The 17,687-nt window shown below is 36.4% G+C and overlaps 1 protein-coding gene and 1 long non-coding RNA gene across 6 annotated transcripts; both read right to left on the reverse strand.

Moving 5' to 3' along the window:
- Window positions 1–1,721: 1,721 nt before the first annotated feature.
- LOC113345548 (pathogen-related protein-like) lies at window positions 1,722–3,523 on the reverse strand. The gene is made up of 4 exons (XM_026589309.1): window positions 3,251–3,523; window positions 2,936–3,068; window positions 2,431–2,729; window positions 1,722–2,064 (listed from the first exon to the last, which is right to left on the reverse strand). The coding sequence occupies exons 1-4, from the start codon at window positions 3,395–3,397 to the stop codon at window positions 1,891–1,893; spliced, it is 753 nt and encodes a 250-aa protein (XP_026445094.1). The 5' UTR covers window positions 3,398–3,523; the 3' UTR covers window positions 1,722–1,890.
- A 3,447-nt stretch (window positions 3,524–6,970) lies between these two features.
- LOC113345603 lies at window positions 6,971–12,536 on the reverse strand. 5 transcript variants are annotated; one of them, XR_003358211.1, is made up of 8 exons: window positions 12,182–12,536; window positions 10,654–10,734; window positions 10,411–10,483; window positions 9,886–10,004; window positions 9,091–9,256; window positions 8,778–9,005; window positions 8,453–8,700; window positions 6,971–7,933 (listed from the first exon to the last, which is right to left on the reverse strand). It is a non-coding gene; the product is annotated as an uncharacterized LOC113345603 (long non-coding RNA). The 5 variants fall into 5 exon arrangements; XR_003358212.1 differs by lacking the exon at window positions 12,182–12,536 and having other exon boundaries at window positions 6,971–7,698; window positions 7,782–7,933; window positions 10,654–10,967; XR_003358210.1 differs by lacking the exon at window positions 12,182–12,536 and having other exon boundaries at window positions 8,778–8,940; window positions 10,654–10,967.
- Between the last annotated feature and the right edge of the window lie 5,151 nt (window positions 12,537–17,687).

Below are 17,687 nucleotides of genomic sequence, written 5' to 3' on the forward strand. Positions count from 1 at the left end.
AAACAGATGCTCACAAACTATTTTCGCAAATATGTTGGCGTTGCTACAACTCTCATAAACACTTCTAAGTCATCTTTGATCACTAAATCACTTTTTTTTTCTTCGTGAATCATGATTTAAGTCGCGAGTGTTAAATGAACACGATAATGCTTATATGTTCGCATGACATACTTTCCATGAACTATCATTCTACATAGTTCTAGTACCTTGGAGCACATTGTATATTCTTTTGTGTAATTTCAAGACGAACTTCTCACATGCTTACATGAACTCCTTACAATGAGTTTCATCTAAACTGAGAAAGTATATGCTTGAATCTCAATTTTTCTTAGCTTGAATTCAAAGCTACCTATAGTCTTGAAAGTATATAAATAGAGAAACTCAAACAACTGAGAATTTCAATCCCTGACACTTGTGTATCCTAGTTGTATGCTAGAATCATCCCATTAACCTAGGTTTCCTATGAGAAATATAATTAGGTTTACGACTTAAAAACTTCACTTAGGGATTCATGAAGCCACGTTCGAATATCTTTACCTTGATAGTTCTTGTATGCCGATCTTATTCTGATTGATTGTCGAGGTTCTTGACAATCTCAAATCAAGAACGAGATAGATAAAAATAGCAAAGTTCTCTTTTGTCTCAGATTTTTTGATTCCTCAAGATAGATAGCTAAACATCTTCTTTGTTGATCGATTTAAGATTTTTCTTGAGAGGTAGTTAGTAATCCAGGCTTATCAGCTAACTGAGTGTAAGTGTTCCTGATTCATGAAGTTTCTAGCTTTGTCTATTACAAACAAATTTCCAAGCCATAATCTAAACGATCTAAAAGGAAATAAAATAGGTTTATCTGTTAGAGGCAGATTGGTATCAAAAGTCTTCACTTAGATTGAAGCAACTCTCTGGATGTAAAGGAAGTCATCTAAGGAAATTAATTGCCAGAGCCTTGCGAGGTTCAAGAGACGTAAGGATCATGACTGTAGGATTACTTGGAGGGTTAATTCCGTCTCAACTACATTCCAGTCCGAAGTTTGGTAGTAAGCTAGTGTTTGTAGCGGCTTCATACAGTTTGGTGTTCAAAGCTAGACAAGATCCCGGGGTTTTTCTGCAAGTGCAGTTTTCATCGTTAACAAAACTTCTGGCTTCTTGTGTTGCTCCGTTCGCATTATATTGTTTTATCTTTATAATAAAAATAACACAAGTACTACTTGTTCAATTTACGTAGTTTAAGTCCTTAATAATTGTGATCAATTATGAGATATGTTCTTGTAAAATCCGTATCTTGAAAGATAGATATCAAGATTCCTACTTGGAAGAATTCAGACTCTCTTGATTTGGATACGACTAGATTGATATTGGATATTGATTTGTGAGATCGTCCAAGAACTCTTCTACACAATAAGGTTCACAGACTTTATTGTCTATACATATTGGTTGTGGAAGAGATAAGAGAAAACTCTATATACATATTTTTCAAGGATCTTTAATTAGATATATTTGCCATAGTATTAGTTCTTTTCCATACAGGTTTCCGAACGAAAAATTTGGTGGTATACACGGTACCTCTTCTTAATCAACTGAACTAATCCGGGACAAATTCATTAACGAAAATAGCTGGTTATGGGGTTCTTGAGTTTACCTGTTTTTGTTTTCCAATGGTAGGCCTCAAATATAAAAGGTGTGCCTCAAATATAAAAGGTGTGCCTCAAACTAGCCTGGAATTTCAAACCCAAATATTTAAAATGCCAATCAATCCGAACCCATATAATAACAACCTATCTCAAACATATGTAACATTATGCTTCTAAAATAAACATAATCACAAAGGAGTCGGACATGATTATTGCAAATTTAAATATCAGAAACACAACTTATATGGGGTTGTACAATTCAATCCTCCTTATAGAAAGGGCATCCTTGAGCACTGGTGGATGGAGTACTCTTTTCATGTTCTTCTTGGGATAAATTTGAAGAATCTATTTTGGGTCCTTTGAGTAGACCTCCAAAAAGCTCCCCAGGGTCATAATAGATCTCCACATCTTCAGCTCTTAAAGTGTCATCTACCTGTTCGAGGATTCACAATATTAATTAACAACAAACTAAGATGCTCTTGATCTATGTAGGGAAAAAAAAGAAGAGGTTACTTGTATCGCGTCATATAATAACCTTTCAAGATGGTAATATTTCAAGATGGGCAAGTGTATGATGGAACGAGTTCTGGAACATGTATGGGCTACATATGTACTGAACCAGAACTAAGATAAAAAGCAAAAGCAAATTTGAGGTTGCAATTTAGTGCTTTTGGCTCTTGCAAGCCATGTGCAGAAAACATATATATATATATATATATATATATATATATTATCCCTCTCTTGGTAGGTTTGAAAATGATTTGAAAGACATATCATTGTCTAATTAATGTTGGGTTACCTTGAGAATACCCAAGCCATAAAACTCGACTTTGTGGCCAGTGGGTGCATGACCTTTGAAAGGACCTTCCATGTAACCCCAGTGTCTGAACTTAAAAGCAATTAGAGGTGGCCCCGAGTAGACCTTAATAACTTCCCAAGCAAAACCACGAGGAAACGCTGATCTAAATATGTCATGAGAAGATGCAAAGCTCTCTTCATCAGCTTTGTAGTATTGAAATTCCTCGGGCAAAGATGTTTTCAGCAAAGCGTTGTAACTCCCTAATTTCAGGACCTCTTCTCCTGATAATCCCTCTCTTCCTACATAACAGAAACAAATTTTCAGCTCATCATATTTTTATTTTATTTTATATGTATGAGATACTTCATTACTTCCAGTGTTGCACTGACCTATAAGGATAGGTAGCAAACACACAGACGAACCAGTAGTACCACTCACTGTACCAACCTCTCAAGTAACTAGCTAGTACAGTATATAAAATGAAAATGAAAGATGTAGGCGTTACCATTAACAAATAACTTGAATTTTTCTGGGTTGATAGTTTTGAAGTCCTGTAGTCGAGTTTTGTGAGAAAGCTCCATTTCCCATGTTTTAATGGCGTTCTGTACGGTTTCCTCTAAAGATCCCTCTGGCCATACCTGAGCACATGATTAGTATATAAACATCATTGATAATAATGCATATAGGGTGTGAATAGAAGAAATTTATAGATTGATGATCTATCGATATGACGGATGATTTTGATTTTTAAACAGTACACAATTCCATAGATACACAGATAATAATAAGTAATTTGATCGTGAAACGTGTGCATATATACGTTTGTTTGGCCTTGCTGAAAGAGTTCATTAACGAGGTCGTAGATAGGAGGACCACCATGCCTCCAGTGTACATCTTTATGCTCATCTCCATACATGTAAGATCTGTACTTATCTCCCTGGTGGTGATCATTATCAGTAGAACCCATATATATGATGTGGTGTTGATAATATGTTACTTTACTGGTGGTGTTACTATAAAGAGAGATGATTTGATGAATAAGAGTGTTCAAACTAGGAGTATCAATATATAGCCATATATGTGTTGTGTGTGCGTATGCAAAGTATTCAGCGTACTCAGAATAAACAGATGAGGTGGCTAGTATATATATTCTAATGAAATTAATATCATCATCAATAGCTATAGACAGAATAGACTGACGAGGTGGCTAGTATTCTAATGAAACTATAGAGTTAGCAGTCTACACGCAAACAAACATTAATGGTTTTAGGTTGCATGAACTTTCGCGGATGAAAATGGAGACAAAACATTACAATATTTTTTATGTTTGTATGCTGATTATGGCTGGCCCACCGTATAGTGCCTAAACTACTCCAGTGAAGTTAGTGGCCGACTTAACCAACTGACTTAATCAAACAGAGATAAACGAACGTGAAGAGCTAGTGGTCAGATAATGATGACACGTCAGCTACAAACGTGTCTTGTAATTGTTCATTACTTATCATATTTTGTAGGCTATAAATACTCGTTGTGGTAGCTTGTAAATGAGTAGTTTCAGTGTACGAAAATTTGAAGGGAACCGAATACCATTTCTTCTCCTTCTCTTTTCTTGTTCTCATTTAATTAACTACTTGCATAGTAGCACTGTATAAGCCACTAGCCTACGTCTTGATACAAATTATTTTCATTTCCTAATATCAAATGTCACTTCTGGTTACGTGAGTCTGTGATATTACAATATTTTAATCGTTTTAGCTGGCTACCAAACCAAGGGCGTCACTTTCATAATTGCGCGATAGAGATAAGATTTACTGTTATTTCTCCAGGGAGAACACGCCCAATTTAATGTAGCCAGGAAAAACAAATGAATGCAACAGTAGGGAGTACAAAATGCTGAAGTCTGAAAATGTGTTTAGGTTGAATTTTTTATTTATTTTTAACAAAGGGGATATTCATTGATATAAGCTCCAAAGAGCAATCACAGACCCCAACTTCGACATACATGACAATGACACCGTAGTAGTGACCAACAGACCGACAAACATCTAGTGAATAACATTTTTTTTTAATAAGCAAAGGTCTTCAGTAAGGCTAATACTCTCCCTCAACTGCTGGAGCTAGCCAAGCAGGAGGCATAGACCAGTACATAGAAGTTTTCTTACGTTTAACTCATTGAGCTAACTCATGAGCAACGGTATTACAGATTCTAGGTTGAAAATTGAAGATACAAGCTATTAAATTAGAGGCAAATAACTGAATGTCTTTAAATATGGCATCTCTAGAATCACCATCAAAAGAACCCAAAGAGAATTGTTCCACCAGCTTCTGAGCATCACTTTCAATGATGATATGGTCATCTTCTGTTCCACTGCTTTCTTGAGAACTCCCCAGATGGCTCTGGCTTCAGCTTCTTATGCAGACGAAACTTCAAAAACCATGGCAGCACAGAAAGAGGCTTTGCTAGTAGAATATCTCATCACATAACCTGCACCATTATCTCCAGAGATGTCATCAAAAGCTCCATCAATATTACATTTGATCCAACCAACCAAAGGAGGCATCCATTTGTGATTTAGAGCTAATGGGATTTGAAAGGGCAGCAACAGACGTATTTTTCCTAGTAAGGAGCATTTCCCTAGCTCTTTCTATGACAGAGTTATGATTTTCAGACACATTTTGAAAGACCAAGTTATTTCTACTGGTCCAGAGGGACCACAGGATAGCAACAAAGAGCTGTTGAGCATCATCAGGAAATCTAGAGTTTTGCTCCAGAAGCCAGAAAGTAAGCCACTGCTGAAATGTTTTTTGAGTAAATAAAGAAATGTTTATGCAAAAACTTGACAAGAACCAAACCTTAGAAGCAAAAGGACACAAAACCAAAGTATGCATAATGTTTTCATGAGGATCCTTGCATCTGGCACGTTCAACAGAATGCATGGACATTCTGATATGAAGGACAGTTCTAGCCGGAAGAGCATTTTTATCAGCTTTCCAAAGGAATAGTTGAATTTTGTGAGGAACTCTAATCTTCCAGATATGTAACCAAAGAGTCTTACATGGAGAGGGATTAATGCCTCTGAGGCCCAAGTAAGCGGATTTTGAAGAAAATTTACCATTCTTTGATAGGTCCCAAGCCCTCCTGTCAGGAGTGCAATGCTGGCTTAAGGGAATAGTGACGATCTTCTTAACAGAAGCATCATCAAAGTGGGTAGAGAGTTTAGAAACATCCCATGTTCTAGTATGGTTATCAATGAAGTAATCAACTTTTATGCTAGGGTCCTGAGGGGTGAGAGAGTTGGGAGTAGCAGAATCCAAATTTGGAATCCATTTATCATACCAGGGGTCGATAAACTTTCCATTCCCAATAATCCAGGAAACAAAGGGTTTAATCAACTCCTTTATAGCATGAAGGCATTTCCAGGTCCAAGAGCATTTATCAGGACATTTGGCATTCGGAAAATCAGTCCTAAAGAATTATCTAACTTTTAAAATCTTAGCCAACATGCAATCAGTTTTTTCAATAATTTTCCAAGCATTCCTAACTAACATGGCAAGATTATTCAGCTTAAATTTTCTGAAGCCCAAACCACCTTCAGATTTAGGGAGCACAGAGTATCCCAACCCTAAAGATGGAGCTTTCAATCTTTTGAGTCCAGAGATTCTTCCCACCAGAATTTGCAGAGATGGGCATCCATCTGTCTGCAGAGGTGCTTTGGGATACCATATGAGGGCAACTGCAGAGGTGCTTTGGGATACCATACGAGGGCAACTGAAATTCGCACGGAAAATCCGGTACAAAAGGCCAACAGTCACAGAAACACAAAGCCCAGGTCCAACACACTAAGAAACCCAGACCTAAAAGACCCGACCCGACCCAGAAACCAACGAAACCCTAGCCGCTGCTGAATCATCTTCATCGCCGCTGAGAAGAGCAGCAGTGCAGCACCAAAACAGCAGCACCATTACCAAGCTCTAAACATTCTGCCATCAAAAGATTCGTCACAGCTTTAAGCAACTAGGAATTGAATCACCCAGGAGAAATGATCAACTGCTCAACACAAGAAGCAAAGAAGCTGTTCCACCAGTTCTACCACCACCATCATTACCACTGATACTATAGCCACCTCCAAAAACTACTTTCAAACAAACCCAAAACGCAGCATCAGCACCCAAGGAGAATCACAACTTCCAATCCATATTTTAGGTATTAAACACAGAGAGGAAATACTCCAAAAGAGGTTGTGATACCCCAAACCAACATCACTGTCAACCAATTTAGGAAAGCAAACCTAAATTTAAACCACAAACCATCAATCCATTCCTCTACCAACTGAACCACCAACTAATTTAGGAATAGAAATCCAAATTGGAACACAAAGTAAATGCTGGAACTAAAACAAACGAAAAATATACAGGAAAACGAATATTTACAGTATGGACATGATAATTCCTTACTCGATTTGAGCCATAAAGACCCAAATCAAGCAAGGAATTAACATAGATCTGGAAAAAATAAAGAGGCGGTGAGGATAAGAACGAGTTTTCATAAAGACCCAAATCAGTTGAATCGCGAGTATATATACTTTTACCCATACCATATACTATGTTTTACGTGTAATATAAATGCTTGTTGACGACAACCCTCAGGAAGCTCTACCTGCAACATCAGGTTACAGCCTGGTAAGCGTTTCCTGAGATCCCTAATTCTGTTGTTTTTGCATCTAATAATTTACCAATTGCTCCTCAATTCTGGAATGCCTTTGAAAATCAAGCAGGTAAGTAAGCTTCTTCTTCTAGTTATCGGATGGTGTAACTGGCAGATGTGTCTCACTATACCTACCTCACTTGCATACTATCAGACTGGTGTATTGCCAAAAGTAAGATTCTTATTTCCATTTCCTCCAGAGGTTCTTTTCCGTTCCCTTTCCTGAACATCCATGTTTTTCCTACAGATTTGCTGATTTGATTTTAGGAAAAGCTCTGCTTCCATCTATTACCATTTCTAATTGCGCCGCTCATCATTGCATCAACGTTATATCAAACGCACTCCAAGTTCGTCTGAGTGTAAGCTACCATATTTCTTATGTTCTCCTCTTACGAATTTTTAGAAAGCTCAGAAGTTGTGGTTTTCTGGCTGTGCAGAAGTTGGTGCTGTAAAAGCAGGAAACCCTGGTGTTGAAAAGCACAGTTTGACCCGAGATACCCCTTCTCTTCTTCTTTGCAATAATGACCCCATTTCTATAGTTCTGCCGTTACCCATAGTTTGTACTGTATAAAACAAACTTAGGAGCACTGACAAAATGTATTGACTTAACCAACTAAGTATCAAAATGGGATCGCATAAAACTTACGATCTTCTTATAGTACTCAGGGGACCGAGCAAAGATTGAGAAGCCCTCATATGTGAATACTGGTGTTCCTCGTCTGAACGGGTCAGTTGAAGCACAGCATGAAGAAAATCCTGATATTCCTCTCCAAGTAGCTTGTCTATTTCATCAACTGCCTGAAAATCTCAAGTATATAAGCCTATGTATATTATCTAACAAACCCGTACATTCACATCAAGTAAATCACGTAGATTGATCATTAGTATCTACGCGTGCAATCATGTGAAATTCTAACCCTCCCAAGATATTCGTCAACTATTTGAATTCCTTATAAGTTACAACAGAAGTATCACTTAAAAAAATTAGCAAGGCAACGTATTCAGATTCTCCTACCACACATGTAACTTGAACAAAAAATTGCTCTAGCAGCAAAATATCTACTTGAGTATGGTACAAATAGGAATATGCTTTGATGTCCTTAGTTTCAGCATTTGAAGAGCGAGATTATGAGTTTACAGTCTAAATCTATTCATACAAGCATAGCAAGTTGATACATCAACAAGAAAACTTGAGGGAAGGGATAAACAAACGGAAAGGTGCTTCTGTTAGCTTCATATAAGAAATAAGAAACTAGAGTAGAATTTCGGTCTAAAAATTGTGCACAGATAACTCAGTTCACACAGTTTCTCACTTACAAGAAATCCAAGATGCTCAAGAGTAAATCCCTTTGTTGTGTTAATATGGTTCATCAGTTTTCCAGGTGTTGCCACTAAAATATCAACTCCGCTTTCCAATTCTTTCTCTGGGTCATACAAACACCTGCCTCAAGCGCAGGCCGCTTAATGAGCTGTGATATCTCATTTGACATTTTACTTTTACCACCAATAGCTGAACCAACAATTAACCCCACAGCTGGTGCTATAGATTCGAACACACTTTTTACCTAGCAAAAAAAAGATATCACTATACAGAACAACTCTAGAAAATTAACACATTAATTACCAACATTCGAAGACGAACCTGCACTGCCAAATCACGGGAAGGAAAGACGACTAACGCGCGTAAGCGTCTAAGATTCCTTATCTTAATATCAATGCGTAAGATAAGGTTTTCCCACTTCCAGTTAGTGAATTTATACAAAGATCTCTCTCAATTTGACCAGGCCCAATTGTTTGTTTCCATACTGCATATTGAATTGGATACAATGTAGTAAAATTCTCATTGATATTACTTAATGCCTCCACCAATCTAAACAAAAACAATTCAATAATCAAAGATAACAGTCAAAAACGCTCAACGAGAATGAAAGATAGAGAGGGAGAGGGGAGGTTACCTGGGATCAAGTCCAGGAACATGTTCTAATAGAATATCTTCAATAAGATTAACATTTATGGGAGATCTCATCCATGGGAGAACTGGGATTTTCTTCTCTTTCGGCTCCTCTTCAACCATTTCAGATGATTTTCGTCTATTAAAGGACACCATTGCTGATCGATCAGCTGCCAACGTAAGAACATTGTTAACAATAATAGGCAATGACATTTGACAAATAAAGATTATGAAAGTTGAAGATTAATTAGAAAGACGAATTCATTATTATATATATAGCACGATATGCAGCACCAATCACAACATTAACATATGGTTTCTCACTATGGTTTATCACTACAAGTAGAATGTGCATTGCTCGTTGACAAATGTTGGGTGTTCCACAATTCCCTTGCAGAGTGATGCTATTGGCTACGCCTGCCATTATTTTTTTCAGAAGATTCCTAGATCTGATGGCTGAAAGTGAAAGTTAGGCGATCCAACGGCTAATTTCACTTAGCTTTTAAGGAGACAGTTTTTTGCTATTGTATTTAAAACGAAAGAGATTACATGTCTGTTACATTCTACCAAACAAAAAGCAAAAAAATGTTTTAATGAAAATAAGATGATGCCTCTAATGTACAAGTAACACATGGTCAAACATTATCAACCATTTGATGTACATCTGCAAAAACTCTACAACGATGCTGATAGTTGGGATCACAGATATCTCAAACATCCTTGTTGACACTTGATGCTGCAAAGTTGTGGGGAAAAAAAGAACGAATGCTCTTTCCGCTAATTAGATGCTAGATTTTACCTTGTCAAAGATGGGATACTCGGCCTTAAAGCGAGTGCAGGCAAACTCTACAATCTGCTGATTGTTTCCTGGTTCCTGAGCTCGAAACTGGTTACACGCGAAAGCTAACATCTCCAGCCCTTCAGAAGAAAAAATTGAAGTGTCAAGTTCTTGTTCATGAATAGAGTTTCATGAACAAAAGATAAAAAGGCAAATAAACCTTGATTCTTAAGAGTTTGGGATTGGTGATGGCCACCAACACTCCAACAATATCAACGAATTAAAACACAATGGCAATAGATTAAATTACACAATTTAGATTAGCAGAATTCTAATCAAGAATTGGTAGAGAAGTCATAGAACAACCCATCAACCACAAACAATAAACATTTCAACTTGGATACAGTCCAAATAAGAAACAGAACATAGTTTGCTAAAGTAGGAAAATCAATAGCAACGGCAAAAAGGTTCGGAAAATTTCGTTGTTTTATAGGAATATTTTTCTCATGTAAACAGTGTGGCATTGAAAAAGCAATAAGGAAACACCTGTTGAACATCTCATATTTGCACGAAAGCATGCTCTTTAGTCTGGAAAGTACGGGTCATCATACACAGATGCCTGTGATAGAAGTAATACCAAATGACTGGTGATCAGTAACGCCACCCATGACATGGAAAAATAAGACAGATAACAAGAGCTTCTGCAATTTCCAATATGTTTTACTTATGAAAAAGAGACTATGTAGCTCCAAAACACTAATCAGCATAAAAATGGAGAAATCGGTATACCAAGATCATCCATAATGTCTGCAATTAGATGCCGCATTCTAGCATTATTGAGATGCGACCAATAAGTCTCTCTACTTCTGCCTGCACATGCTCATATGAGGAATTGCGTGATATCATCCATATTTTTGCTGATACTGTTAAAACTCAAATGAATTTTTACTGGAACTGAGTTATCTTAATTAAATTGATTCATGAATGAATCAATCGAATTTTCAAGCATACTATTGGTAAAAGAGCTGTAAATTAACGTCAATAATAACTGTTTAGTAACATTTTCAGCCTCAGAATGAACTTGTGTCGATTGGCCACAGAGAGCTGAGATACAACACCAATAATAAGTTAGTAACATTGTCAACACATGACATATTGCTATTTCATTTAAGCCCTGACTATATTATTATTCATCTAATTCTTATAACTCATCTAATTCTTATAAATAAAACAGATATGTTAATTTGAAAAAGAATAAAGTTAAGACACCTTAGTTTCAAACTATTCAATAGCTATTTATGTCTACTGTGTTAGCAGACAGTTGGGTTTAGGTATTCTCACTGAACGTACAGACCCAAAAAAGCTGGGTAGAGACTCAAACCTTCATCAAAATAAGTACCAAGATTCAGTAACTATATTGAAAATACTGCACTACATGTGATTGCAAGAAATGTCGATACAATTTGCAGAGAGCTGTTAAATATTGATCTTCGATTCATTACAATTTATTACACAAAACTCATGTAAAAAATTGAGCAAGCATACAAGATATCCAGTGATCTTTTGAAATACACACTGAGGACTCTGAATCCAGAGCGACCAAACACATGCATGGCTTGAAATGACAACTCCTACCAAAACTTTTTTAGGTCGAGATGTGTATTTCTATGACATTTAATTGACTAATTGCATGTCGAGAATTGAGACGATTAAACACCTAGGACGTAACCTAAAAGGAGTACGCATACCCAGACTCTCTTAGTTCAAAGATTGCATTTCTAACGCATTTAATCGGCTTAAAGCATGTTGAGACATCTAAAGTCTGCATTAACTACCTCATAAACTACAGATTCTACAGAATAACCACCCAAGATGGCTAAAACTTCATTGTCTCGCTAAAGCAACATAAGAAAAGAAATACACAAGATCAATCTTCTTGAGCTAATCAAATATGGTACTTAAACAACGCATAATCCATCCACCATCTCTTTTTCCTTGTTTCAAGGATTTGAAGCACCAGTAATTATTGTTCTGATACACCTGTCAATAAACCTAACTAGAACATATACATCTAGATACCTTAGAAGGACAGAATCACTACACAATTCCACTTTTCACCTCCACAGTACATCATCAAGAGAGATCATAAATTCAAAAGGCTAAAACTCATTTCATACAAGTCTTCAATCAAGGAAACCCAGCCTAAGCTAATCGAATCTCCGCTAATTTAGAAAACCCCTAGTTTTAAGAAAAGACCTAATTTCATACAATTAACTAGCTATCAATTGAAAGACATGGTGAAATTCAGAATCATTACCTCTTCGAATTACAAGAGAATCCCCTGAGTCGTGTATCATCACCATGTTCAACTGTTAACCATCATCTTCGTGATCGTCGCTCAAAATTAGGTTAATCAAGTTGATAATACTTCATTTCAATTGAACAAACCGATAGAGCTCAATGATGAAGCTTCTGGTTTTCAGAGGAATTTTAATGGCGGAAGGGAACGGGAAAGAGGGTGAGAGTGTGTGCGCGCGCGCGTGTTGGTGCTTTTTTCTTCGTTTTCTTCTTTATCACCAAAAGTCAAAAAGGTTGGTGCTTTTCGATTCTTCCCGGCATGGGAATAGTGGGCGTTGCCGTTGCTTCACCTTTCTGGCAGGAAATCAGGTATAAGAACTCTCTGATTGCTTCGTAAGATATTTGTCCAACTAGTTCCTGATACCAGAACAAGTAATAGTGAAGGATGGTCCATCAATTTGTATTTGTTGTTTGATATCGCATACGACTATTCCTATGCATATGGCAAACATCAAGGCCATATGCACCTATTATGGGTATGTCAAACTGCCAAATTCATATGTCTATATGTTAGGAATAACGTATAAGCATACATGACAGAGTTTCCTGCGAGCGATAGAGAGTCCATCACTTGATGGTCAAGCCAGCGCTCGTTGATCATAAAAACGCCATCGCTAGTCAAACTGTCGCTCAACTCTCAGATCATCCTTATTAGATCTGCATCCAACGGCTAGTATTCCCCCCCCCCCCCCCCACCCCCCATAAATACCTAATTTCAATCTCATTTCAACTCACACCAGAATTTCTAAATCTCTCTAGAATTTCTCAATCTTCTTCTTCAAATCTAAAACAATCACACCTTCTCTAAAATTATTTTCATTTCTTGTAATATGGATTCACAATCTCAAAGTCAAGACAAAGGCAAAGCTAGAAAAAACAAAGTTCGTGGTACAAAATACACCCTGATAGACGATGAATGCATTTGTCGTAATTATGTTTATTTTACCCAAGATTGTATCGATGGTGCACAACAACATGGTAACACCATGTGGGATAATATATTTTTGAAATATGAAGAACAAACCATGAACATCAATTCTCGTGATGCAAAAGGATTGGCAGAACACTTCATTGTAATCAACGGCGAAGTAGCCGCTTATGTTGCATTGATAATGCAAGCCAAGAGAACATGCAAGGAGAGTGGTCCGAACGATGTTGATTTTGAAAGACAGGTTCGTTTAGATTGGCAGCGAAAACATGGTAAACAGTTCGCTTTCGAAAGTTGTTATCATATTTTAAAGGTGTTGAACAAACATAATCCAGATTTCTTAATAACTAATCAACAAGTATCTGAAAGGTCACCATATAATTCTTCTCCCTCAACACCAAATTCAAATTCTTCACCAGATACTGCAAGAAACCCAAAACGTAACTTAGTTTTTAATAATTATGATGATGGTAAGCTAAAGATCTTTGATCATGAGCACACGTCCAAGTCCAGTAAGGATGTTTCTTTCAAAGAACTAAAGAACACTAAATTACTTGACAAAAGTAAAAGTGTTTACATCTCCGAAGATGATCTTTCTGAGGCTGACTCATCAGATGAAGATCTTGACAAGTCAGTCTCGTTGATCACAAGACAATTTAAGGATCTTCTTTTGAAGAGAAGTAAACGGTTCTCCAAAGATAAATCCAAGTCATCCGATAAACATAATCGTGTTCCTCCTAAAAATAAGGATAATGATGAAACTGATGACGAGGATATGCCTCAGTGATTTAAGTGTAACGGCTTTGGTCATTTTGCAAATGAGTGTCCAAATCGAAAGAAATACACTGGGAACAAAGGTCTTGCTGCAACTCTTGATGAAATGTCTGACAACTATGATTCTAATGAAGACGAAAAATCAAGTGTTGCACTTCTTTGTGAAAATATTGATTTAGATAATTGTAACAATACATACATCAATCTTGATATTATTTCAGAAGAAAACTCAACCAATCTGGAAGATAAAACTGACCTTTCTATTGGAAACTCTGTGAATAATGTTTCAGGTTCAACTATGTGTCTAGCAGCTTGCACATCTAAGATGCCTGAGTTATATTCAAGGTTGTCGTGCTCATATTGTTCTCTCAAAGGTCATGAACTATCAAAGTGTTACAAGTACAAACAAAAATTGAGACATGTCAACAAACTTCAACAAAGAGCAAATCGATTAGCAAACAAGCTCAAACTTTTTCAAAAGACCGCTGAGGTATGTGAGATTTTATATTCGTCTAAGAATTTAGTTTCCAAGGATAAAACAAGACCATTAGAGAAGAAAGTATGGTCCAATCGTTTTAATAGACAGAGGTCTATGAATTCCTTTCAAGAGGAACATGGTGGACAAATTGTTGTTCACCGCCACACAGCTTGATTGTGTTGTTATGTAGATCTTGTCTCATGTGCCTGATCAAAAGAGACAAAGTTGTGCACCTCTCAGGATTTAGGAAAAGTTTACTTTCATATTTTCTTAGTTTTGTTTTTGGAATTCCATGTCTCTCAATAAAGGAGGATTATCCTCAACAATTCTACTCTCTCTAGGATTCAGAATTGTGCGTGCACGGACCTTTTAAAGATTGTGTAACCCTACATTCCTTTTTCCTTGAAACTTCTTTTATCTTAAGACTACTTGTTGAGTTGAATTGTGATTTCCTCTTACAAACCCATACTCTTATGGATACTCCAAGTATTATGTCTTCTGCTGGAAAAGATGTTAATATGATTGTCAAGCCATTAATCATGAAGGAAAAGAGAAATCTTTGTTGGCTCTAACTTTGAAAAGGAAAAGAAGGAATGTGAGGAAGCCAAAAGCCGTTCCTTAAAATTCTCAGAAGTTTTCTGATGTTCTTGAAGTATTGAAGGAGACACGAAAGGAGATTCAAAAGATTAAGGTTGTTGTGGTCAAGACTCTGGAGATTTATTTGATTAAATTCTAAAAAATTGTCCAACGTTTTCATCTTCATTGTTTTTAGATTTATTTGCTTAAATTCTAAAAAATTGTTTGGAAGATGATTTTTTGCAGTATTAATCTTTATGGTTTTATATATTGCAATTTATTATGGGATATGTGTGTTTGCGTCCGTGAATTATGATTGTCCTATACCTTGTCAAAAGTTAAGTCTTTCATGTTGATATGCATGTATTGATAAAAGAATGAATGAACTTTTGACATTACAAAAGTTTTAAGCCTATTATGTCATTATGCAAATATTGATGGAAGATAGGATGAACTTTTGTTTACGAGGATTATGTCTATTATATGTCATTGTGCAAATAGTGATGAAGAATAGAATGAATCCTTGTCTATTCCGCAGTATTGATCTTTCCTGATCCAGTTTTTATGTATATAATGTGCGGCTCCGTAAGTTATCTTATGTCTAGCATGACCAATTGAATTGATCACATTCTTGTGGTAATTTAGTTGTGTATTCCGATTGAATTAATCATGGGTTTTCTTGTGGTTAATTTAATTGAGTATTTTTGGATTCAAATTCATATTCGTATGTGATTTGTTATCTCCAAAGAAATCCTTCTTTTTTGTGAAAATAAGGTCGCTCTTGTTGTTCTTTCGGGAATGACATCTTATGGGGTAGAGTTCTTAATCGAACTTGTGCTTAATTGCAAAATATTTGTGGGGAGTGCGGCTGTGGAATATTATAGGGGTTATCTTGTATCTTTATAAACTCCTTGATAAATTCATTTAGCTTCGTCTATATGATGCCATCTAAAAATTTGATATGTTATTTCTTTTGGTCATGAAATATCTCTATGGAAAATTCATTAGGATCCCACTAGTTTCCGTAGCTTTGCCAATTTTATTGACAAAAAGGGGGATAATTAATGTGTAGTTCACACTACAAATACATATGGGTTTCGGATCATTATGTAAGGGGGAGTGGTAGGGCTGAACATGGTTTCGGTTTTCCGCTGGAACCGAACCAAACCAGACCAATTAGGAAGAAACCAAACCGAACCATTTACTAATGGATTGGTTACAGTGTAAAAAGTGGAAAACCGATAGTGTTGGTTTTGGTTTGGTTTGACCTCTAAAACCGAACCAAAAACCATTGGAAAACCGATTAATTTTTAAACTTAGTTTCTACCGTCGATTTACAAGTATTAGATTCTACCCATTGATTTAGAGGATAAATATAAATCCTAAATCTAATATTTCATTATGATACTCTCCCTCTTTCTCTTTCTCCTTCTCTCAGTCGCCTCCATTCTCCACCCCCAACTACAGCTGCTGCTACTCGACTTTTTTCTTCCCGTCTTCCTTCTTTTTTATTTGTCAATAACTAAATTAAGATATATTATATATCTTCTTTTGATCTCTAGAATTAGAGTAAGCTTTAACTATTCTTGATATTTATTTTATTTTATTTTTTTGTCTGTAAATTTGTGTAAACCAATACTATCGGCAACTACGATTTTTTATCTGTAAATTTGTGTACTATTTTTTTTTGGTTTGACATAATTATTGGTTAACCAAAAAACCACTGGGACAAACCGAAACCAACTGGAACCATTTGGAAATCGAACCAATGGTTAATGGATTGGTTTGGTTTAGATTTTTAGAAACCAATAGTATTGGTTTCGGTTTTGGTTTGGCTAGAAACCGAACCAAAACCGACCATGAACAGCCCTAGGGAGTGGTTTCCATGTGAGATGGAGTATTGACTGAGGAGGAGTGATAATATCACCATAGTATTGTTGTCGAAGTTGTGACACAATTGAACTTTGATACTGTGTAATAATACTATGACACTGTAGAAGAACCAAGAAGATCAGGCATGTGGAAGAGAAGCTACAAAAGTTTATTTATATATTTTTGTATTCCATATGTATTGAGAGTTTTGTCACTAAAATTGACAAAGGAGGAGATTGTTAGAGCACTGCTCGGTCGAACTCGCATGCGTTGCTATCTCAAGCATGTTTGTCAATGTTAGTGACCAAAACTATAAGTCTTGATTTCTAGTCTACTTATAGCTAAGTCTCGGACTAGGATAGAAAGTGTAGTTGAGCTCAAGACTCCATGGCGATCATCATACAAAGACGAAGAACTACTCAAGGAACTGGTGGAACTTCATCGACTAAAAGGTATGTGGAGACTTGAACTTATCTATCACTCAAAAGTCTATCTACTTTATCTCCTATCTTGAGATAAAAGTCGTTTTGATATATATACTTTGATTATATACATTTGCTATTTCAAGCCGAGTTTATCTCGCTGTTTGAGGGTGAAGACAGTTTCTGCTGGTTTCGGTAATTTCGTGTGATGTGGGTGAGAAAAAAATCTAAATCCTAAAAATGTACTGCAAGGGGGTACTTTAGATTCGAGAGATCAATCTGTACAAGTCCGGCCTAAATCAAGAAATGGCCGTTCCAGACTTGCTTCGGTCACAAAGTGGAGGAGAAGGGTTGGTTTTGGGGAGGGAAGCGAAGAGAGTGTTGAGACCAGAATAGTTGATTCTGGAAGAGTAGT

The sequence above is a fragment of the Papaver somniferum genome, unplaced genomic scaffold (assembly GCF_003573695.1).
Source record: "Papaver somniferum cultivar HN1 unplaced genomic scaffold, ASM357369v1 unplaced-scaffold_81, whole genome shotgun sequence".
NCBI classification, from domain to species: domain Eukaryota; kingdom Viridiplantae; phylum Streptophyta; class Magnoliopsida; order Ranunculales; family Papaveraceae; genus Papaver; species Papaver somniferum.